This window comes from Brienomyrus brachyistius, chromosome 10, assembly GCF_023856365.1.
Source record: "Brienomyrus brachyistius isolate T26 chromosome 10, BBRACH_0.4, whole genome shotgun sequence".
In the NCBI taxonomy this organism is placed as follows: domain Eukaryota; kingdom Metazoa; phylum Chordata; class Actinopteri; order Osteoglossiformes; family Mormyridae; genus Brienomyrus; species Brienomyrus brachyistius.
Genome location: NC_064542.1, coordinates 26,185,354 through 26,209,804, shown reverse-complemented (window position 1 = coordinate 26,209,804; position 24,451 = coordinate 26,185,354). Strand labels below are relative to the sequence as shown.

At 42.3% G+C, this 24,451-nt stretch overlaps 3 protein-coding genes across 5 annotated transcripts in view; 2 read left to right on the top strand and 1 right to left on the bottom strand.

The window, feature by feature from the left end:
* Positions 1 to 4: 4 nt before the first annotated feature.
* On the top strand, positions 5 to 2,131 carry zgc:101765 (uncharacterized protein LOC450036 homolog). The gene is made up of 2 exons (XM_049028650.1): positions 5 to 255; positions 757 to 2,131. Exon 2 carries the CDS (start codon positions 784 to 786, stop codon positions 1,642 to 1,644), a length of 861 nt encoding a protein of 286 aa, XP_048884607.1. The 5' UTR covers positions 5 to 255; positions 757 to 783; the 3' UTR covers positions 1,645 to 2,131.
* Positions 2,132 to 2,333: 202 nt separating this feature from the next.
* badb (BCL2 associated agonist of cell death b) lies at positions 2,334 to 7,422 on the bottom strand. 2 transcript variants are annotated; one of them, XM_049028651.1, is made up of 4 exons: positions 7,245 to 7,422; positions 4,736 to 4,858; positions 4,288 to 4,526; positions 2,334 to 3,945 (listed from the first exon to the last, which is right to left on the bottom strand). In XM_049028651.1, exons 1-4 carry the CDS (start codon positions 7,249 to 7,251, stop codon positions 3,802 to 3,804), a joined length of 513 nt encoding a protein of 170 aa, XP_048884608.1. In that variant the 5' UTR covers positions 7,252 to 7,422; the 3' UTR covers positions 2,334 to 3,801. The 2 variants fall into 2 exon arrangements, with proteins under 2 accessions (XP_048884608.1, XP_048884610.1); XM_049028653.1 differs by having other exon boundaries at positions 2,334 to 3,942; positions 7,245 to 7,421.
* A 10,212-nt stretch (positions 7,423 to 17,634) lies between these two features.
* The window catches only part of LOC125750780 (sodium/calcium exchanger 1-like), a 61,851-nt gene continuing 55,034 nt past the window's right edge, over positions 17,635 to 24,451 (top strand). The window contains exons 1-2 of one of the 2 annotated variants that reach the window (XM_049029024.1): positions 17,635 to 18,545; positions 19,395 to 19,548. The gene's annotated coding sequence lies outside the window, so the exon portion shown is untranslated. Of the gene's footprint in view, positions 18,782 to 19,394; positions 19,549 to 24,451 lie in introns of both variants that reach the window. The other variant, XM_049029023.1, reaches the window with a different exon arrangement.

The following is a 24,451-nucleotide window of genomic DNA, read 5'->3' as shown; positions in this document are numbered from 1 at the left end:
ACGGGAACGACTATACGTAATAGGAAACTGAGATAAACGGCCCACTCCACAGTGGTCTTAAATTGATAAACAACTGATTAGCAAATGTTTATGTCCGTTCATTTCTAAATAAGAGTAGAAATATTCTTTAATCATTTAAAACTGTCTTCTATATTTGTTCGTGGTACTGTAGGAAGTTTCATGTAGCGTGACCTCCAGTACTGTAGTTGGGATAAATCTAAGATACTTGTAGCAAGACACATCTGACCTTTACAGGTAAGTTATTCACCTAAGTCATGGGGATTTAATCATCAAGGCTGTACAGTACTCACGTTTTGTTTTGGTAATTTTTTAAAATAAGAAATTAAAACACTAGTATGGTTTATAGAATGGTTTGCTGAGTTTTTTTGTTCATATTCAAAAAAGTTTTATGTAGTTTTATGCAGTTCTGGAGTTCCGTATCTCAACCTCCATAAAAACCGAAAGAAAACGCAAGCGCCGCAAAGCCCTGGTTAAGTGGCACGTACAGAACATGACGTGTCGACATTCCATCTCTTATCAGTGCCACAGTGACCCTCCCGTTGTCGTGGTGCCATCTTGTTCTAATGATATTGGTTTTGAACACACTTCAAAATATGGAAGTAATTCGTCCTGAATCGGTCTGTCTAGCTTTTGTCTAAAAAGTAGGTTTTCACTGTTTTGGGAATATTTTTCTGCTCTGCGGACTCGGATCAGTGGGATATACCAGATATTTTCGTTTATGTTTCCTTGTCACAGTGATTCTCGGTTTCCTGTGTGGTCGTCATGTCCCAGTCGTCCATCTCGCTGAACACCGGGGCACAGATGCCTCTGCTCGGCCTGGGCACTTTCCGACTGCGCGGCTCGGAGGAGGTCCACCGGGCTGTGGATGCAGCGCTTGCTGCCGGCTACCGTGCTTTTGACACGGCGGCTGTGTACCGCAACGAGGCTGACCTGGGCCGTGCGCTGCGTGAGCTGCTGCCCAAGCACGGGCTAACGCGGGGTGACATATTCCTCACTAGTAAGCTGGGACCGCGAGATCAGGGTCCCAGTGCTAGAAAGGGGTGTCTACAAAGCCTCACACAGCTCGGGTTCGAGTACATCGACTTGTACCTGATCCACTGGCCAGGCACTCAGGGGCTGGCCGTGGGTGATGGCCGTAACATGAAGAATCGCACCCAGAGCTGGAGGGTGCTTGAGGAGTTCCATGCCAGTGGGCATTTCCGTGCCATCGGCGTGTCGAATTATAGCCCAAAGCACTTGCAGGAGCTTCTCCAGGCCTGCAGGATGCCCCCTGCTATCCTCCAGGTAGAGTTTCACCCTAAGTTGGCCCAGAAAGAGCTCAGGGAGCTGTGTAGGACTACTGGCATCTGCTTTCAGGCGTACTCCTCCCTCGGGACAGGGACCCTAGTGACGGAGCCGGTGGTTTTGTCTGTGGCCGGCGGGTGTGGACACAGCGCCGCGCAGGTGCTGCTTCGATGGGCAGTGCAGCAGGGTGTGCCTGTGCTGCCCAAATCCTCACGGCCAGAGAAGCTGCTGGAGAACGCGCAGATCTTTGACTTTGAGCTGAGCGAAACGGAGATGAGGAGACTGTCTGACCTCGACTGTGGGTTGAAATACTGCTGGGACCCTTCATCTGTGGTGTAGGATTGTAGCAAGAGGGCTGCTCTTTAGGAAGATCTAGTGGTGGCTTATTCCCCTATTCAGGTGTTCAGCCACAAGACAGGTTTACAACCTTTTTAACACAAAAGCAAGCATTTTTTTGGGTATTCAGTTGCTGCCTGTATCCAAAAGCCAGTTTTGCGGACAAAAGTTTAAGCCTGAATTGACTCTGCAGAAGCACTGTTTTCCTGCTGATGTTGAAGTACAGAAGTTCGCGGTCAACTTACTCCACAAAGAGCAAGTTGAGGGAGGCGTAAAGAATTTCCCTACAGGGGATCAATAAAGTATCAATTATTATTATTATTATTATTATTATTAATAATTATTAAATACATGGGTACATGCTTGAAAGTGGTCCATTAATTAGTATTTTTCCTCAAAATAAACTTTTTTTTTATACAAATCAGGATCTGAAAATGCAAAGCCATTTTGTATTTTTTAAAAGCGGAAATAAAGGCAGTTCTTCAGCTTATTTCACAGCTGGTGTACATTTAAAATTTCAACAGTGCATGATTCTTCTCATATAAAAAGGGGACCTTTCGACAGCTGTGCCTTGTGCCGAGAGCGTCAGACTGAATTAGATGAGCACAGAGGCAGTGGTATCTTTGCGGTACAACCTTTTCACTTACTTGAATGTGCTACATTTTAAAGGACAAAACTACAGAACGACTGCATACATTTCAGTTAAAATTGCTTTATTTAAACATACATTAGTTATCCAGGAAAAAAAAAACATTTACAAAATTTAAAAAAAGCAAACAATATTCAAAAGTCTGAGTGCCATACACTCAATTTCAAGTAATACCAGCAATCCATCACAGAGCACTTAATTGATTGTATGAGATTTTTTCCCCCCACCTGTAATCTGCTCTTATCCTTTAAGGAAACTAACAGCAATGGTGCTTCCCATACTTACACAATAGTGGTTTATCACATGTTGATGCTACACTCAAAATCCGGAGGGGGAACAGCATGTATTTGCTGATTGAAGTCTGGCTTCTTAAAGGCAATTATTCACTTGTCTAGCCTGCACTTTTCCCCACGTCAAAACATAGTTATTCAAATAGTGCCAAGAGCAGCTAGGCTACATGCATCAGAAGGCACATCAGAACGGGCAGTGTCTTGACACCCATGCCTAGCATGTCTGGAAAGATTCGGTGTAAAATGTCAATTCATCCGCAGGTTGTATTTCAGACCTCAACATGACATAAGTTTCAACATACCATCTGATGTATGTTTAACACAGCCTGCCGGTGACCCTTGCATCATTTTCGTTAAGGGACAATCGACGTGGCATAAACAGCCTTTAATAAAAAAAAAAAAAAACCCTAAATTCAAGATTAGGATCAAAAGAAAAAGAAACAGGCTTTGTTCCCATCTAAAGGCAAATAAGCGTTTGTGAATACTTCATTTTATATTAATATCTGAAGGGAAAAAAAAAACCTTTTTACAAAGAACACCACATTTGCTAAGCATCATTGCTATAGAAATGTATCATCTGAAGTCGTACATCTATGCATATGGAGGAAATAAGACACAGGCATACACAAAAGTCACATTTTCATTACAGTAGGTTTCAGTTTCTTATATCAATCATTAAAAATATCAACAATTTATTTACAAGATCTAAACGTTGATCTTCGATAGTGTACTGAATTTTAATCTGGGCATTTTCCCCAAAAGAAATCATGTTCCTGAAGCTGAAGTTTTTTTTTTTGACATCATTTTCGTATAAAAAGGTAGGAATGTTAGCAACCTCATCTGATTACTACTGTAAAGATTGTCACTTTAACGATTGTGCTTCTATTCATTTTTAAAGCATCTTTTTTTTTCTTTCAAAAAATATATATATTTTAGTTATGCCGTGAGTAAAAAGGCAGGAACTGTAATGAACACAGTTCCACCGTGGCTAAATCGTGTCTCTTTTCTTCCGTTACATGTGTAACTCTTTCTCTCTTGCATAGCTTTTGTTTAATGCAGAGCAGAATTATCAGTGGATGGTAAACAAGCGTGCTGATCTCCTGCCCTAGTCCCGTTCTGTGGCACACTAAATATCAGCTGGAGGTTGGTTGTTGTCATTGGTTGCACTTGGAATCTACATACAGTTGGCCATCTGCCCCCCACCCTCACCCCCCACCCTGCTCACTGTGCAGCTCTGCTGTCGGCGGTCGACAGGTTTCCGCTGATCTCCGCGTCACTCTCCTTGTGGCTCCAGAGAAAGGCGAACCAGCTTGGGGATGCCTGCATCTGTCGGGCAGCCCCGGCACTGCGCACCCTCTTCATCTGCTTAGGGAGGCAGAGAAACACCCAGAATTTCATTCAAGTGAACCTATCGGCTAACTGCCGCACAGCGACATCTGCTGTCGGCTGGGTGACAGCAGGACAGTGAGTGAAGAGTGCTTCGCCTAAAAGGGTGTTAAGTGGCTCGGCAAAGCCCATGGCCGGCTCGGCGTTAAGGGGCAGCACACATTTCGAGGTGTGCACTAGTCTTCACACCATCTGAGTCCGCCTGGGCTCAATGCAGTGCGCCAGACACCTATGATCAATGTCACGACAGACCAATCAAAATGGGGGAAAAAAGGGCAAAGATTGAGGGAAACAGGAAGTGGACCTGCACCCAAGTCTTACCCCTTTGTCCAGCAGGGTGTCAAACTCGTCACTCATACGACGCAGTTGTCGTCCATACCGCTGTGCCGCCCACAGTGCAGGGGGGGCTGACTGCGAGCGTCCGCGAAAAGGGGTACCATCCCCGGCGCACATGCCTCCGCCCTCCTCAGACGCACCTCCTTCACCAAAATCGAGATCCTCGCTCCGGATCGAAGAAACCTGGGATTCAGACAGCATCCGTACACGACCACCAGCCTTTCCTAGGGTGGCAGAACAAAGAAACACTCTGTCAAACAGCAACTCTCATTTTCAGTGGTTGTCGGGCAGAATCTTACTACTTTTTCTTAAATGGAACCACGGTGGTGAAACTGGGTACAGGCCACTGGTTCTTTTTCTTAAAGAACTTTCATACGCACACAGAGTACAGTTATGTTTTGTACAGAAATATTGCATCTCATCTGTGCCTCACCTGGATTTTTCGTCTTTCTGAGGTTATTTCCAAGCTGTGAATTTTCTGTGACATCTGGCGTGTCGGATTCAGAGGTGTCCGACTCATTGCCGGAGATGGTAAACATGTGCTCCATGGTGACACCTAAGAACAGGCAGAAAAAGGGGCAGCCACTGAGTGGGAGGTGGCTAAACCGTATGAATAAATACTGCAGTGACAGCTGAATTGGTTACATCACTAAAAATAATCTGGAGGATATCTATCACGAGTGACAATTTGCAGTCTGAGAGAAATGACAATCATGTTATTTCAAGTCTAATCATGATTCGTAGTATGAGGTACTTAAGAATTTTACACTTCATAGCAGAAACATTTACTCCCGGTCCTGCGGCAAGTTGTGCGTATATATATATATATATATATATATATAAAAAAAACACTTCATTTGTGTACTAGCTTTTGAATCACAGCGGTTTCGTGTTGTGAAGAGCCTTTGGCCACCAGCTTGTCGTAACACCGAGGATTTCACGGACAATTGTGCATGACAAATACTGTCTCAACAAAACAAAGCAGAGCACAATATATCATGAACACGGATACTGAAATCAGGCCAAAATGCAACGCCATTAGAAACGTGTGTGTACATGCTGGGGTGTCATTTTAGTTCAGCCCAATTACTGACTATTGTAAACAAATGACCAGTTTTCTTTCTCATAACGAAAGCCTAATCCATTCCCCGGGAATGAAGAGAGTTACCTCTGTGATATACAGAGATGCATTTTATGCACTTTCTGACTCTCTCCTTCATTATGGTCATGAATATACCAAAAGCAAACTATAAACCGAGCAGATTCTGTAATACAGAATAGTGTTTATAAGTGTAAATTATGTCATTTCTGTCTTGCTACCCAAAAGAAATACATTTCACGCTGGAAAATAAACAATGTACTGTGCATTGAAATACCTTACAATTGCCAATACATTACCACTGGCCTTAGTTTTTATAGTCACACATGACAAAGATTTTTCTGAACATTGGTTCAAAGTGACAAGGTATCTTGGTAAATATCCAGGTGACTACAGGCTGTTGAGCTAATCATATGAAAAAGGTGCAGATGGCGGACAGGACACTGAATACAAATACCTAAGCACAGCTCACTACAGCACATAAAAAGGAAAATAATTAACATGTAAGCTGGTGAAATTGACTGTATGACATCCAATTATCATCTGATGATATTCAGTCATTATCACCGTGTTAGCTGCACCATCTAAATGCAGTAAATATTTAATCTCCCATCTGGCTGCGCACCTAAGCATCAGATGAACATCTGTAGGTTCTGCAGGAGGAGGACAGAGAGCTGTGTTACAGGTCCGGAGTATCTTACACAACATAGGCACCTTTTGCAGGTACAAACATGTTCTGATTCCTAATTGTGCTGCAATTTGCCGTGATTTTCCTGGGACACTCTCCAAGCAACCTAGAAGGTTTGATCGTTGTAAATCAGTAATGAAAACATAATGACTTAAGAAAATCCTGGCATCTTCAAGCACTCCCACATACATTTTCTTGCCATTTTTAAACGTATGCCATAAACATACAGATATTCCGGTGACGTCATTTGTTGAACGCACTTTTAGTTCAGGCTGTGATCTCAGGCTTAACATCAACTCTGATCAGCTGCCTTTCTGTTGTTGCTCGTTTCCGTTTATCGCGTATTGTTCTCTGCTGCGATAAAATAGTGCTAATAATGATTGATAAATAGATCCCTGATGTCAATACTGATTAACAGCGTCATATGAAGTACAGTGTTACAAGATAAGGTAAAGTTTATTTATCCCACAAGGGGGAATTTGGTATATTCGCTTAAAGGAGGCTTCAGATGAGTCCAGACCATTAGCGCGCCTTCAGCTTTCCCGCATCGCAAACGGTTTCAGTCTCTGGTTAAGTTTCACGCCTTAGCCACACCGTGAAGGTGCCTGAAGGCGCATTTTAAGAAGCTGTCATCTGCAACTGGAGATTACTTAACCAGAACACATTAAAAGACGTCAAAAGGCAATTGTCAGTTTTCGTTGTCAGTTAACTTAACGACGACGTTTGTTTGTAAAGTTCTGACTTTTCTACCTTACATACCCGACGAGCTCCATCACCCAGTTATTCAAGAGAGATCCTGAGATGGGGGCTAAATACATTTGCTGAATGGTAACTAATCCTGAGAAGTGTCGCATATGTGGGTTAATTTCTATAGTGTCACCCTATAGATCTGCTCACACACGACTGTTGCAGTTAGCTTAGAGACTCATACATTAACATTATCTACATGTAACACTAACCGACACCGAAGCTAAAATTAGTAGCCCATAGGCTTGCATACATTACGGCACATAGAGTCTGACATTTTTACGCTGCGTGAATGGTACAGGACCAAACAATAGGTTCCACAAGTCTACATGTCAAGGGTGGGGGGGTCATTAATCACTTTTGTTTAAATGAAACAAACAACAAATGTACGTGCACACAACTTCTCACCCGACATCAGCTCGATCGCGATGTCCTCCCGGTAACCGCTTAATTCATGTCACTTCTTTCTCCGTTGTTGTTTGCCGTCGTTTACAGCAGAATATATTTTCTCGTAGCGCACCAAGCGGAGGTCACGTCAGTAGCTCGCGTAGCCGTTCAGCGCCACTGAGCCAATCAGCGGCCGCTGCCGGGGAGCGCTCACTGGCCTTTCGGGCGACGTCACTGTTGCGAGCTAGGACTCTTCGCGAGCATTGTTTACTTCGCCGGCTGCCCGTACTCTATATTATATGTGCGCACTCGGTTTCGAAAAAAGTAATAGAATGTTTGGTAACTATTCACTCCCTCATGAGCATTGTTTGCGTTTGCGGGTATGTCAAACGGGCACTTTCACTCCACCAGCTGTAGACGTAATTTTAATGTAAAATGCCACAGGGGATGTTTTTTGGCGACACATTTCTATTAGCTTTCTTTTTTTATATATCTTTTTTTAATAAATGAACGGCAATGAACTACTCGAACCATCATCAATATCGTGCAAGCAAGTAAGGGCAATAATCTACATGGAGTTCATTTGGTAATTAAAGCATGCGTGAGAATCAACAAGTATACACGTATATTGATTCATGTAATTCCTAGAGCGGAAATTTGCATTATTTGTCTATCGTGACTTGGGGTGTCATGGACCATAGCTAGCTGTTTGCAGACAAGTAATTAGCACTGATGCTTGGAAAATAATTTTAAAAAGCTCTTTGTAAATAGGAAAAAATGTACAGATAGAACTGCCTGGCAACCTGAGTCAGATGTATACGGAAAACTAAGTGCCGATATGTCCACTTGACAGTGGAAAACACGGAGAGCATGTATTTCAACCCCGCGTTTTACTTATTTTTATTTCCCCCCTTTTTTCCTTTTTTCTTTCCTTTTTTTCTTTTTCTCTTCCTTTTTCCGTTTCTTTTATCTCCATTTTTTCTTTCCACTTTCCTTTAAAAAATGTAAACAGAAATTACTAAGAATAGTAATAAAGGGGGGATGGAGAAAACGCAGTGTAGGGGAATACAGAACATGACACTCATTACAAGGACGTCAAACAACAAAAATTACAGCAGCAACAATATCAACAACAATGATAATAATAATAATGTTACAAATAGGTATTATATATATGCAGCAGACACACACCCGTGATCCTACACATATTCATGTATATTTCAATTTCTATATCTATAACATACACTAAAAAGAAATAATAATAATGATACTGATCGCTCAGCCTTGTATGCGGCCATTCTTGTATGTGCAAGTGTAGGATGTGCTGGCATTTGATGCCGTCAGGGGACGTGACAGCGCCCCCCCCCTCCACCCCCGGGGCCAAGGTGAAGGCAGGGGGAACCAGGCAACCGAGGCCACCCCGCCGCCCCCAAGGCACAAGGGCCCACGGCCATACGTCCCCGAGACAACCCCCCACCCAACCCGAGAGGGAGCCTGCGAGGGACTAAGGGGGCGCCAACCCCCATACAAGGAGGTGCGCAGAGGGGGGACAGGTGGCGAGCCCCCAGTCCAGGCCTGGAGGGCCCCATTAACCGGGACCCCGACACTGCAGGATGATCTAAGGGAGGCCCATACAAACAAAGTGCCCCCCCCCACCCAGGAGTGGACCCACGGTGACCAGGGAGCAGCATCCCCCCCGCCCAGCCCAAACCGAACCCCCCAATTCACCTAGAAGGGCCCAGAGTTTCCCAAGATACCCCAGACCTCCCGCCTGAGTCCCACCACAGCATAGCAGAGCCAAGGACCACCAGACCCGCAGCCCAAGAGAGGAGGCCGCCCACACCGACCAGGGCTGCCTGCATCACCTCCATGATGGATCTTCCACCCGGCGAGCCACCTGACCCACGTAGAGCGAGAGACCAAGAGTTAGGGGGGCCCTCAGCCCCCACTGCTTCTCCGTCCCATGTTAGTATGAGGTGTGCATTTATATGTGTGAAATTTGGTTCATTTTAAGAAATTCCCATCAGGCTGTCAGCGATGTGCTGATATTAATGCTTTTAAAACATTAATGTTGTTTAAGTATATGACTGATAAACAGCAGGTCCTGGATTCGATTATCATTACAGAAAGTTTGCTCAATATCCAGCCAGTTAAGGTCTAAGTTGTTTTGCTGAGTCCATTTTAGGACAAATATCAATCTATTGGCAAGAAAGTAGTTGTACATATTAGGAAGCTCCATACCACCACGGTTTTGGGTTTCTGTAAAGTTTTTAAACTTATTCCTGGTGGCTTGGATTTCCATAGATATTTTGAAATTAAGGAGTCCAGTGATTTGAACAATTCACCGGAGGTTGACTCGGAACCATTGAGAACATGTAGCTAATTTTTGGCAAAATCGTCATTTTGTTTGTTGCTACTCTTCCCAAAAGTGACATGGGCAGATTATTCCACCGTACCAGGTCATCTTCTACCTTTTTAAGCAGAGGACTGTGATTTAATCGCGTCAGATCTGACAGCTTGGCAGGAATGTGAATACCAAGGTATCTAACGTTCCCAGATTGAAGTGGGATATTTTGGATTGGACTGGAAGTCACAAGATATTGGAAGAATAGTTGACTTGTTCCGATTAATAGAGTAATCTGAGATTGAGGAGAACTTATCTATGAGTCTTATAGCCTCAGAGAGAGCCCTGTTTATTTTGAAGAAAAAGTAATACATGTTTCGCATAAAGACTAATTTTATGGGTTATATTTGCTCTTTGGATACTTTTCATATTATTATTTTTCCGAATTACTCCTGCCAATGGTTCGATAAATATAGCAAATAGTGATGGAGAAAGTGGACAACCTTGCCTGGTTCCCCTTCTGAGAATGAAGCTTGAGGAGATTTGATCATTCGTTTTTACGCAGGCTTTAGGTGAACTGTATAAAATTTTAATCCACGTTACAAAGTTCTTGCTAAATCCAAATTTTAGTTAGGTTGCCAGTAGAAATTTCCAGTTTACCCTGTTGAAAGCCTTTTCTGCGTCCAATGAGACGATTTTGGCTTCCTTATTTTGAATGTTGCAGTAGTCTATTACGCCAATTAGTCTCCTCATGTTGTTAGTGGGCAGTCTGCCTTTAATGAAACCCGTTTGATCCGGATGTATTATATAAGGTGTTACTTTTTCAATTCTACTAGGCAGTGCCTTGCTGATGATTTTAAGATCTGCATTTATGAGTGATATCGGTCGATAGCTAGATGGGAGAGCAGGGTCTTTGTCAGGTTTGAGGAGCAGGTTAATATCTGCACAATTCATATTTGGAGGAATTCTGCAAGTTTATTTAATTTCTATAACCATTCTATGGAATAGTGGTGCTAGCAGAGGCCAAAATGTTTTGTAGGATTCTGCTGGAAATCCATGTGGACCTGGGGCTTTCCCGTCAGGCATACGTTGTAGTGCATCGTGAAGTTCCACTATTGAGAGAGGTAACTCTAATGCCATTATTTGTTCATTAAACCCCGCGGTTTACTTCTGTAGTAGTATTAAGTGCTTGATACTTCATCTGAAAAACTACAGTAAAATATCTAATTTCTCTCAAATACTATCATTAGTTTCATTTACGTGTCGTCCATCTTCTAAGCAGAGCCTGTACCAGGCAGCACGGGGCTCATGGCTGGGGTGCGCTCTGCATGGGGTTCCTGCCCATCACAGGAAACATACTCTCACACAGAACAATTTAACATAACTGCTTTGTAGACTGACTCAGAAGGAAGCCTGCATTATTTTCTTTTGGGGGGGGGGGGGGGGGGGATCAAACAAGTTCCCATAATGTCATAATAACGGGTTTTTATTAATATCTTTGTAGGGACTCTCCATGCATTTCTATGGGCAAAAGCTTGATCCCAAAAATGACAACTTTAAACCCTAAGTCCTAATGTGAACAATAGGTATCTAGACACAATACATGACTTTTGGATGTTTTCGTTTTTTGATTGCAGTCACAGAGTTTTATAAAATTGATTTTCCCCATGTGGGGGCTGAAAAGGTGGTCCCCTCAAATTCACATCTTGGATGTTTGTGTCACAAACTGGCCTCAGAAAATTATTCAGAAGTAAATACTAACATTTGTATTACAGGCAATGACATATATAGTTTCCTTTTCACCTTGTTAATCATTTTGTTAATCAGTCTTTGCAGAGCCACAAATGTCCTCGGTGACATATGACATCCTGGACACCATTTGTTTGAGCTGTTGCCATCCGGCAGTCAGACCTCACACTAGACTGAATAACAGTTTTTACCCCAGTGCAGTAATCAGGCTGAACCAGGCACCAAGTTTCTCTCACTAAGGACTGAACCCTCCCTCATCTCACCATTATACAGCATTGATGCATTATACTGCATATCCATTTGTACTTGGCACATATTTATTGACTATTTCAGATTTTGTACAGATTGTGGCCTAATGGTTAGGGAAGCATGTTTGTGGGTTGCGGGTTCAAATCCCTGACAGTCAAGGTACCGCCCCCAAGCACTGCTCCCCGGGCACTGAATTAGCTGCCCCCTGCTATGTCACATATGGGTTAAATGCAGAGGACAGATTTGGTTGTTGTGCACTGTGTGCTGTGGTGTGTCAACAATGACAATTATTTCACTGCTTTGTGTTTTGTTTGTGCCACTTGGGATCTGCTATTCCAGTCTCACTGTGTTGTCATGCACAATGACAATAAAGAATTGAATCTTGAATCGTAAAGAAAATAATTTCTGATTTGCCGTGCTTTCAGCTGGCTCTGCTCCTAGACCTGTTCACTGATGCAAACACCGTCTTGAATGACAGGAGTGAGGGTTCTATGTCTGGAGAAAGTCCCGCTAGGGCTCCTCAGTCCTTCAGTTAGACTTTCATGAAATCAAACACCAAGCAGGCTTGATAGCCTAGCAAGACTAGGTCAGTGCTTCTCTTGAGTAAAGCAGAACGGCTTGGCTGTAAAGTAACAGAACTGATGGTGCAGCACCTGCAGAGGTGGGAAGTCATTTGGCTCCGTTTTAGGAAACATTAATCTTTGAACAAAGATAGGTCTTTCTAGAACATATTCTGCTTTTTCCTTGAAAAATACATCATTCTTGTTCTTTATTTTTATAAGGCACCATTTAAAAACGCTGATGCTACAGTACATTCGTACAGAATTCTTTGGAAACTTAGGGTGCAAGGTGAGGCACAGTGTGGATGGGATATAATAATTATTGATACTTTATTGAAATTGTCTTCATGCCTCCCTCAACTTGCTCTTTTTTGTAGAGTAACTTCTCTGTGAAGGGCTGTAGCAGCGCCCAGGAAGCCAGAGGGTACGCGCCCTGCTCAAGGACCCACAGATGTGCTGAGGTTGGGTTTGAACCAACGACCTTCTGATTACAGGCACACAGGCTTAGCCCACAGAGCCACACGCTGCCCTTGTCTATTATAGCAGTATATGCACTTGAACACAATTCACTGAAATTTAGAGTCACTAGTAATTGTAAAAGTGCTTTGGAAACAAGCTGAAGCATCTGGAGGAAGCCCGCTGAATAAAGGGAGAATATGCAAAATCTGCCCGTGAAGAGCTGGGGATGGATCCAAACCGGCAATCCTGGAGGTGTGAGAAGGCAACGTTACCCACTGCGACACCATGCTGCTTGCTATTAATTTCTGCTGCATAGACATTAATTATTCACATTTTGCTTGTTTGTCCCGCAAGCTGGAAATAAACCTGTGTTAATTGTCTCTGTGTGTGGATTATATTTATATTACGTTGTGGGGACCAAATGTCTCTCACAATGTAATAAAAGCCTGTTATTCTGTCATTGCGGGTACCATGTTTCAGGTCCCCGCAAAGACCTGTGAATGCAGTCAAAAACCTAAAAATGCCAAAAGTCTGGTATTTAGTTTGGTTACTTATGGGTAAGGTTAGGGCTGGGTGGGGGTTAAGGTTGTCATGTTGGGATTAACGATTTCTTCGTATAATTGAATGGAGAGTCCCCACAAAGATATAATTACAAACCTGTGTGTGTGTGTGTGTTTTGCAATACTGTGCAAAAGTCTTTGTCAGTCGAAGGAATTTTTTAAACTTTTTATCTGGGTAGTAAATATGTATTTACCCAAGACAAAACACAGTCTGACATCAGAAAATATGCATGTTAAGAGAAACACAAAAAAAAACAAACCAGAGTTTCCTTTGTTCTCCACAAAATAACTGATATCTAGTTGGATGGCTAGATGAACACCACTTCAGATCCCAACCCTCCCCTCAGGGGCCCTTCAGTCTTTCCAAGAGCTTGTTGCACTGGTGTACTAGACAGTTATTGTAAATACTGGAGTAACTTTACGAGAAGTTGTAAAATGGCTAACACATGTTGGCAGACATAACAGCAACGTTTTACACCAACATGACGATCATTTAAAAATTCTCTACGACTGCCTAAGACTTTTGCACAGTTCTGTATGCATGCACACGCCGAGGTTGGTATTCATATCTTTGTCTGCTCCTTCCATTCATTTCTATGGGCAAATCCCTAAGCCCAGCAGTGAAAACCCAAAGCCCGACCGAGCCTTAACTTTAACCATAAGTAATAAAAACAAAATACAAGACTTTGGGCATTTGTACTTTTTTATTGCAGTCACAGATTTTTATAAAAATGAGTTTCCGCTTTTGGGGACCAAAAAGTGGTCCCCACAATGTCAAAATAACAGGTTTTTAATCATATTGTGGGGACATTTGTTCCCCATGATGTAATATATGCATGACCCACACACACACACACACACACATCCAGTGAGGTCTACGACCACTTTGAAAATATGGCAATTCTTTAATTTAATTTAACCTGGGGGAAAACAAATGAAGTTTTATCTTGGGTTAAGACATACCAGCATTTCAGAGTGGATCATTGGAAAAAAAAGTCATATTTACTGGTGAGACCAAGATTCATATTTTCATATTTAGGGCAGTAATAACCTGAGAATCGTGGAACATTTATGGAGGCACTTGAAGACCAAGAATGTGAAGCATGATATCGCAAGTGATGTCAGAAGATGCTGTTTGCAGCTTGGATCTTCTGGTTTCGTACAACCTTGTGGAATCATCGCCTGTGCAAATGCAAAAGTGGTCATATCAAATGCTAAGAGATTCTGGAATTTATGCAAATCTTTTCAACAATTCAACTGATCGAATTCTTACGCTGATAATACAATTTGCAGCAAACAATTTCATTAGAAAGGAATGGAAAGTAGAAACATTTTACTAGCAGCCTTAGAGTTTTGAGAGACACGCAGATACACACATACAAAGATTTCCATATATACTATGAAATATTTTAACAAAAAAAAGTATGATACATCCAAAATCTATACAAAGGAGGGACTTTCAATTATTTTTGGATTATGCAGTATTTTATAAAATATGTTGAACGTAATTATCACATTCTGTTTTCAGTTTCCAGGAGTTCGAATGCATGCTTTTAAAACTGAAATGATACTATTTTAAGGCAAATTTGATATTTCAAATAATATTTCTATTATTAATCCAAGTTCACCAGTAGATGGCAACCTAATACTGGAGGTACACGTCTTTCGATGGAAAATTTGTGATGAGTAGTCCAGGTTAAATAGGTAAAAGAACCAAAGACCGGACCTCTCGGTGTCTTCGGTCTGGTCTAGTTTCATTTTGAGATCAAAAGAGGCTGAAAACTCACGCCCTAAATGTATACGGTTTAATGTTAACGCTTAGCATTTACTCAGGATTCTAGTTCTTACAATTTTCTTTACCTTATACACATTAAAGCCTGGACTCCATTTGTTTGAGCTGTTGCAAATACAAAATAATATGGAATTATTTACTCTTCCATTTTTCTTCTAGATTATTTTGGACTAAAAGTAGGGAAATATCACAAACTGCAACTCTAGACAAACTTCGCCTCGTCCTTTATTCTATTTATCGTAGCCCATCGACAGGAGGCGCCAAAGAGCTTCCTGCTGATGAGGGTAGCACCTCTCACACTTCGGTTAGGATGCCCAGAAGGAGCAGCATCGCGCCACTTTCCGCGGTATCACAGCAGTCCCGTCCTCGCCATTCGGCCGCCGTCTCAGCGACTTCTTCGATATGTCATCAAAACATAAATAAGTGGGTTTCTTCCATTAGACCCAACTTTCATCACAGAGCCCCATGTTATGTCTTTCTAAAACGACATAATTTAATTTGAATTATTTTCAGTGATGGAAATAAATGTATGAATGAAATGTATGCGGGGGGGGTTGTGTGAGTGCGCGCCTGCGCTGACGGGGTCAAATAGCCTCGTCTGGAAGCCTTTCTTGATTATGGTTTTTTCCAGGTTGGTGTGGTCTGTAATTTTTATGGCAATGAAAGGGACAAGCCTATCCGAAGTCTACAATTTTAATGTTGCCATGTTCTGTGGTTAAGCTCAAAGGTCTCGTACGTTGCTACATATAGACACATGCAATTATTGACCATTTATACACATGCTGACTGTGTCCTGCCTTTTGGGGTTTTCTGGAAGTATTTTAAGAAATATGGTTTCACCCTGCCCTTACTTAAACCATCACTTGTTCTTTATAGCTCTTCTGAATTTAAAGGGACGTACTTTATTATTAAAGTGGAGTGCATTATTTCACAGTTTCCCCACGGTATGTGCATTAATGGTCAAAGATAATATATGCAATGGATTTTTACAGTTAAACAATATATGGTTATGCCAGTGAGTGCCGTTAACCCTCCTTAAATATTCCAATTTAATGCAAACAACTTCACGAACGTACAAAAGCACTTACGATTCAAATATAATGAAAAGGACGCGGAGTGCATTGTTCCAATCTGTGTTTGCCTGTGATTTAAATAAACTGGATATTCAGTTGTTCTAGTTTTTATTTGAGAAGCTCCCCCTTCATAATAGACCTGTCGAGTAACTGAACGGAGGGATGGCCGCGATAACAAAGACGCAGACACTGTATAATGCATCACTGCACGATTACCAGAGATGACAGCAAGTCATAGATAGAATTTACTATTGAAGTGGTGTCTCTCTGGTGAGGCAGAACTAGTAGGTCTGTGAGTCTTTGGATCTATATGTGTAGGAAGACATGGATCAGGCTTTGTCACTCCCACTCAGACCTACACACATATGATGTTACACGGTGATCCTTCAGCCGATGGCCCATGTTATAGCTGCACTGCCGTTTTAATGTGGTTATGTGTCTGTGCTGCCTGTAATTTGCTTGGAATGAGGTAGTAATTACCCTAATTATAAAGAATTGGGGTGAATTTTGTCTTTTGAAATGCAATATAGTAAATAGTGTACGTTATAAAATACAGCAGGCAGTCACCTGCAATTATTTTGCAAAATATATGCTGTTTCCTTGGCTAATATATAATTCAGATATATGTTTAGGTCTTGCAAATAAGATATGTGTTAAAAGTGTGTGTGTGTGTAATATATATATTATTTTGTACAGTGCGGAGTTCTACTGTGACAACAGGCTGACCAGCATCACCATTTTCTGAAGCACATTGTGTTCTGCAGTTATTATTTGACGGGTAGTTTTTCTAGAACACATACATAGAGTATGCCATTTCTATACCTGGGCTGGAACTCCATCCATCCATCCATCCATCCATCCATCCATCTTCTATCTACTTATCCTGTTCAGGGTCATGGAGACTTTTCCACGCCTCTATTCCATGTTTCATTTCAAGCCCTCATAAACGCAATATCTCAGTGCATTTTTTTTACTACAAGAGCTTGTCTTGAACCAGATATATGTTTAGGTCTTGCAAATAAGATATGTGTTAAAAGTGTGTGTGTGTGTAATATATATATTATTTTGTACAGTGCGGAGTTCTACTGTGACAACAGGCTGACCAGCATCACCATTTTCTGAAGCACATTGTGTTCTGCAGTTATTATTTGACGGGTAGTTTTTCTAGAACACATACATAGAGTATGCCATTTCTATACCTGGGCTGGAACTCCATCCATCCATCCATCCATCCATCCATCCATCCATCTTCTATCTACTTATCCTGTTCAGGGTCATGGAGACTTTTCCACGCCTCTATTCCATGTTTCATTTCAAGCCCTCATAAACGCAATATCTCAGTGCATTTTTTTTACTACAAGAGCTTGTCTTGAACCACAATATCATGCCAAACGTATCCAATGGCCAAGTGCGCTTAACAGATAAGCAGGTTTCACGTGGGACAGTTTTGCTGTTGGACTGACGCACGTGGGCACAGTATTGCTGCCTATAGAACAAGACTCCACGAAATCGTCTGAGAACACTTGTTTGCATCTGACAGTTTCCTTATTGTATTGAATTGAATATTGCATTCTTAACTGTCAGCGTCCGATAATTTAAATTCGTTCATTCACGAGATACTAATGACCACATTAAAACAAGACAGTGTAATACACAAAGGATTTTACAGATCAATTCTAATAACAAGATAATCAATTGATCAGTTTCGGGTACTGTAATGAATCTACTCCGTTAAGTCTAAATGACCCCTCAGTAACGATGTTGTTATAGGTCGCGAGCTCATATGAATTAATCGGGGGTCTCGTTTTTATTTGCGATGTGGATAATGCCTGTGGACTGTCGTAACTGCATTTCTAATCTCCGCTTTTAAGTGACATCCTTAGTTGTAGCGTTTGTGTTTGCTTTACAAAAGCCTGTCCCCTAGGAAATAAATGTAGACAGGGGGGAAACTGCAATTAAGGAGCACGCCGATTCTGTCCTTCGGCTCGCAGGGGCTGGAAAGGCTGCCCCCCTTTTGCCAGCCACCCTTTACAGTCACTCCATGCTATTCTGCTGATGAGAGAGCATCGAGTAGTCTGGCTTCCTCGACTGATGTCTTCCTTGTTCTCTCTCCTTCCACATTCCCGTTAATCGTGCTGCTTTTTTCTGTAACACAGATTATACTGATATACAGTAGACGCGTTCAGTCCCTTTATTATTTTCCTGGGTGGAGGAAACTAAGGCATTGGCCATAAGGCTGCCCTTAGCCTGCATTCAGCCGGCGACCGTGTGCAGAAACCTGCGCGCGCGCGATCAGTCTGAATCGAAGACCCGTGAAAAGAAGAAAAGGCATAAAGCGATTTCCACGTTTTTTTCCACGCTTGTAAGAAGTTGCGTTTCGCATTTCCAGACTTTCTTTCTGACGCACTGGGGCATCGTTTAAGTGGGAAGTGTGCATTATGAAAAAACCCAGTTTATTTTTAGCTGTGACTGGGGGAAGAAAAAAAAATAAATAAGAGGAGGCACTGGTGAAGGTTGATCGAGAGAAGCGGAAGAGGTGAGCGTTAACTTGAAAGGAGTTGGCGACGAGACAGTATCTCTGGACTTACAGGTGTATTATCCTAAAGCGCCGCTGGTTCTAAGACGCGTCCAAGGCTGTGAACACCGGCTGCATTCGCCCGTATTTAAGTGTCTATTGCGACGTGCATGCAGCTTTTCGTCTGTTGTATGACATTCCTTTATTACCTGGCGGAGAGATTAGGGAGGCATCAGTAAACAGAAAAGGAGTTACAAGTGAGTATGCGTTGCTACGAATGCCTGTTTTGTAGCCAATACTGTGAAGATTAGGGTCATGCCGTGTAAACACCCACTCATAAGAATACATTAGAAGTGAGGTTCACAGCGTGATATGGCCAATGTTGTCTCAGACACAACGCGGAGACTATTTGGACGTGGTTAAAAATAGACAAAGCGTGCTTTGAATACTCATCCAAAGCCAAGAAGGCGCTATGCACAAATCAGGCAGGTATAAGGCTGTCTGTTGTATGAACTCATTTGTAAAACAGTCAAGGAATAGGTCTATGTAAACACTAAATTCTATTAAAAATAAAACAGTATTAATAATATAAGCTACACCTTTTAGAAATCCTTCTCAAAAACATAATCCTACAACGTAACAATTTTCATCAATGAATGAGGTTATTTTAGCCAAATCCACAAGCAGTAACCTAGGCTACGTAATACCGACTCCTATAACCAAACAAATAACGACGTTATCCGACCGTAACAGGAATGAAATACTATAATTGAGAGGCTTCTCCCAAGTCAGTTGATGGTGTGAATATGAATTCTTTTACGCTATATTGAGAGAGGAGAAGTAGTCCTTTACCTCCCTCAACTCCTGTAGCCTGCTTTGCACCGCCCGGTCGGAATTAAGAAGACACCTTTCCATGTGCGGCCGGGTGCGGGTGTAAGACCAAGGCGACGAGGGATCGACGTGATCCACGGATGATTGGGAGCTCAAGGGAGTCTATTACTGTCACCCGTAAACACAATTGCAGGTAAGACCCTATTTGTAACGCTGATTATACACATGCATAATCTATATAGGTTATATGGATCCGATACAATGTATCTAATTGAACATCCTTACGAATATCATGTTGCGATATGCACATCCTTGTAGGATGTTGAGCACAAACGGTTTTAATTGTACACGTTGAAGTAGTTACATTTTTTACCTTATGTTGAAGTTTGATGCATAAACCGATCTGTTGATTATAAAAAGCAAATTTAAAATAATTGTTTCATTTCTATAACAGTAAAAACACAGCGTACATCCTACGTACAACCCACGAATAATTTCGGATTCCGCTTTAATACATGCGTACACGCAGGTACATTGACATACTGCTGAAATTTGCAGAAAACATCTTTACACACCCGATTGGTTTTTCCTGACTAACTTGCAGACAAGTATCAGCAGCTGTCATTATACCATCATTTGCGACCAGTATTTAAATGAAGTCGTTCGGACTAAGTGCTTGACTGAAAGGTGAAACAACGGGGCTCTTCTTGGGATCCGAGTCTGTAAACGCAATACTGCCTGCTGGCTGCTGGATCAGTCTTCTAGCCCAGAGCTGGACTTCTGAGGTAGTAGGTTGTACATTGCCAGTTGGTTACTTAGAATTATATGAGGTATTTCCCTAAGTGTTGTAGGACCTCCGTAGCACATCAAGTTCATCCCGAGGGTGTTCTTTGGGGTTGAGCTCAGGGCTCTGTGTGGGCCGATCAAGTCCTTCCATACTAAACCATGTGTTTAAGGACCCTGCTTTGTGCACTTGGGCTCATGCTGGATCAGAACAGGGACCTTCCCTCCCCAAGCAGTTTCCATAAAATTGGAAGCATAGGATTGTCCAAAATGTCTTGGTATGTTGAAGCATTAAGATTTGTCACTCCACAAAACACATTTCCGCTGCTCCAGAGCCCAGTGGCGGCGTGCCGTACAGCACTCCATCCGACGCTTGTCATTGCGCTTGGCGATGTGAGGCTTGCAGGCAGCTGCTTGCCCATGGAAGCCCATTCCATGAAGCTCCCAGCACGCAATTTTTGTGCTGCAGTTAATGCCAGAGGAAGTTTGGAACTCTGCAGTTACTGAGTCAACGGAGCATTAGTGACTTTCACACACCGTGCCCCTCAGCACCTGGCACCCCGCTCTGTTACTTTACCTGCTCTGCCACTTCATAGCTGAGTTCCTGATGTTCCTAAATGCTTCCACTTTTTAAAAATATCACTTTCAGTTGACCATGAAATATCTGGCAGGGATGACATTTTACAAACCGACTTATTGCAAAGGTGGCATCCGATGACAGCACCACGCTTGAATTCACTGAGCTCTTCAGAACGACCCATTCTTTCACAAACGTTTGTAAAGCTGACTGCATGGCTAAGTGATTGATTTTATACACCTGTGGCAATGGGTCTGAATGAGACACCTGAATTCAGTGATTAAGAGGTGTGTCCCAATATGTTTGTCCATATAGTGTATATGTCTGTTGGTTTTACCACAGTTTTAATTGTTGCAATATATATGAAATAACAAAGGCGATATATACGTGTACCATGTAATTGTGTACTCAGGATCTAAGAGGATGTTAATTATGTTTTCAGGTCTCTGTTAAATGTGAACGGTGAAGAGGGTTATTGCCGGCGTCTTTTTTGCATAATCTAGAAAAAGTCTGTTTCCAGTTGTGTGGTCAGACAGGTTTCGAGGTGTTTGAATTCCGAAGGCACCTGCCGCCATCGAGAAATAAGATCATTTCGTAAAAGGAAGAGAATTATAAACAGGGAATCTAGGCAAATGGTTGACTGGAATTCAGAAAATTCACATATTAAAAATGGGAGCAAGAAGCACGGAAAATGGGAAGCAATTAAGACAGGAAATGAGTAATAGCAGCGTTCGGTCCCTCTTTGAGCAAAACTAAATTCTGCCTAAGACTTTCACTTAGTTAATCGATTCGGTAATTGGGCAGTTTGTTTTCCAAGTTGTCTATATTGGTCTCAAACTCCTGGACAAGTGAAGACTAATCTGATTAAGTCCCTGGTTGAGCATGAGTGCCCTTTTCCTAGCATGGATTCGTTTCTGCTTTGTGACATTCATCAGGCTCAAAACAATAATGTAACGGACTTTGATAATGATTGTGAAGCACAGCAGAGGCACAGGGCTCCATGCTATCCGAAGGAATGGAGGCCCCAGATCCGAGAGCCTCTGGATCTTTTTAATAACGCTGTTATCCCTGTTCCCAGATCAGAAATGCAGTAACATTAGCAGGCTAACTCTAAATGGCACCCTGGTGAGCTGCTGCTGTGCAGAACCGTTCCAATCAGGAGGCAGACTTTGGTAGAAGCTGATATTTAGCTACTGCTGTGCTTTTTGGAAATGGAAATGCAAGAATGATCCTTTTATTCTTTTCGTAGTGAAAACCAAATTCTATGATCGTTCCTGTTTTCATACTCATAAACACTTCCCAGTGTCTGGGAGGGAGAGTACGCGCTCCCTCAATGCGCAGCGTTGTTCCTCCAAGCAAACCGTGTGATGCGATTTCCTCGCGTGTGTGTCACCGATGTGGCACAATATAGGCGAATGTTCTGACCAAATGTGACTGTGGCAGCAATCTTATGAACCAGGCAGAAATGAACATTCACTCCCATCACCTTTAATGGGCATAAGCGGCTGCCAAAGATAAAAGTATGATTATATAACTTGGCTCTATTTGAATGACTGAAAGGCTCAAAGCAAACACAGACTTTGTCTTTAATTAGGAGAAGTAAAGGAGTCTGTTTGTGAAGGATGTAATTAAAATTGCTTAAAATGTGCCAGAAAATATCAATGCAATCACCCAATGAAAAGTTGTAACCACAGATTAGCAAATAGCATTGTGGGTAAACTGCATCCAAGTGGATAATTATTCCTTTGCTTGTTGCGATAGGGCGGGACAGGAGTTTAGCGTAAAGCATATCTTTCTAAAAGAAGGTGTCGATTTTGTTGGAAATGTCAGCTGCTGCAGTTTATATGCACTTTGCCAAAAGGCAAATCTGTCACTCTGTCCAATGATTCATTTATTGTCTTGTGCTACTTTAGGGAGGAAGCAGATTGCTTAGTGCTTCCAGTTGTATTTAAGCACAAGTCACAAATAGAGCAAACGCAGGAACACCATAGTTAAAGATTAATGCTGGAATTTATGGCCTAATTTCATTATCGCAGATTTATACATGAAGCTGTGATAGAATATTTTCTGTATAATTGCAATAAAACCAGAGCGGTATTTCAGAATTTGTGTGTTTTGTAATCAGATGTGGGTTTTAAACACTCACTTACTATGATCAAAGGCTGCGTTCTGCTCGGCCTGTTGCTATCAGGTCTCTGCAGCTTCACAATCAGCCCGTCCAATTATAGCTTTCAAAGAGGGTCACGCAGAGGAAATAAATTCCATGTTGTCTGAACCTTCACAGTGTTATCAGCTCCGGGATTCGTTCTCCAAAACGGCGGGATATCAAAAGCCTCAAAGGGGCGCCGTCAAGCCTGCGGTGCTCCCGTAGAGTGTGTTGGTGTGCGTAGCCTCCACGGATTTTTGCTAGCTTGTTCCCTCAGGGGCCTGTCTGATTTGTGCTTCCCAGGGCAGGCGTTTTAGCCATATCCTTTAAGAGGCCGGCGTCACTTTTTCCATTGAGTGTTATCCCTCCTTTTCTGTACATTTCAGCCATTCAGCCGCTATTGATGTGTCCTCTGCGGCTGCTGCGATCGTTAGCATGTTGTCGTTGCCTCCCCCCTCGTGCCTAATTCTGAGTGGGGGCTTCAGGCAAACACACTAACCTGTTTTATTTACAGTCCCAAATTTAGCTCCCTATCCTATTTTGCTTTTTTCTCGAGGTTACTTTGATACTCTTAATTAATTGTGCTGTGTACGTATAATAGCTGCACTGGCTTGACATGACATTAGATCATATTCTTTGTTTACGTTATGTATGTATTCTCTGTTCAGTTTTTGGTCGTCCAGTCTCTTTGAACCTCACACGCCTTGAATGTTCAACGTGAACATCGACGGAGCACGTCCTGTTCAGTCATCTTCCACCATCTTGTCTAGTACAGAGTCACGGGGAGTCCAGAGCATATCCCAGTTATCTGGGTTTTACTATGATGTAAAAAAAAAAAAAGCAAAAAATGTAACAGTGTGTTTTTTCAATGTTCCTTCGTCCTTTGAGGCACAAAAGAAAGCAGGATGGTCATTGGTCCGTCATCCCTCGATGCTTCATACTTTTTCATTGCTCTATCATCTCTTGAGAACCAGGCTAAAATGTCAGAATCTCTTTCATTCGAGAGAGTACAGTTGTACGGTACTGAATAATAATGTATGACGTACTTTATTATTACTGTATGTAATGTTGGTAATGTCCCTAATTTATCAATTATCATAGGTTAGTACTGGAAAATAACAGTATATGCGGCGTCCATGGATGTGTCGCTGTTATCCATGCGCAGTTCGGGCTGCTCGCAGTAGGTCTTGGAACGTATCAGCCAGCGAGACGCGTGGACCGCAGTAGCTGGGTGGGGAAGGCCATTTATTACAGGGCTCACGCACAAACACTATGGGAAGTTTAGAGATAATGGAATTCACTTCCATGGTAGACGTTCGGACTGCGTGAGGAAGTGTCCACAGCAGGGGGCAAACATGCCGACTCCTAAACGGAGTGGGGGCAAGATCTGCAGCAAGATCTGCAGCATCAGCCCTGGATAGCGGCACTACGCACTGCACCGTCGCACTGCCCCCCGCTATATTGCTGCTCTTGTCTAAAAATAATGTTTGTTTTTTTTTTTGTTCCACCCAAACATCCACGTCACAAACAGCAGAACAGGTGCAATATGAAGTTGCTTCCTTTTTTATTTAATAACTTTATGCCCATGCA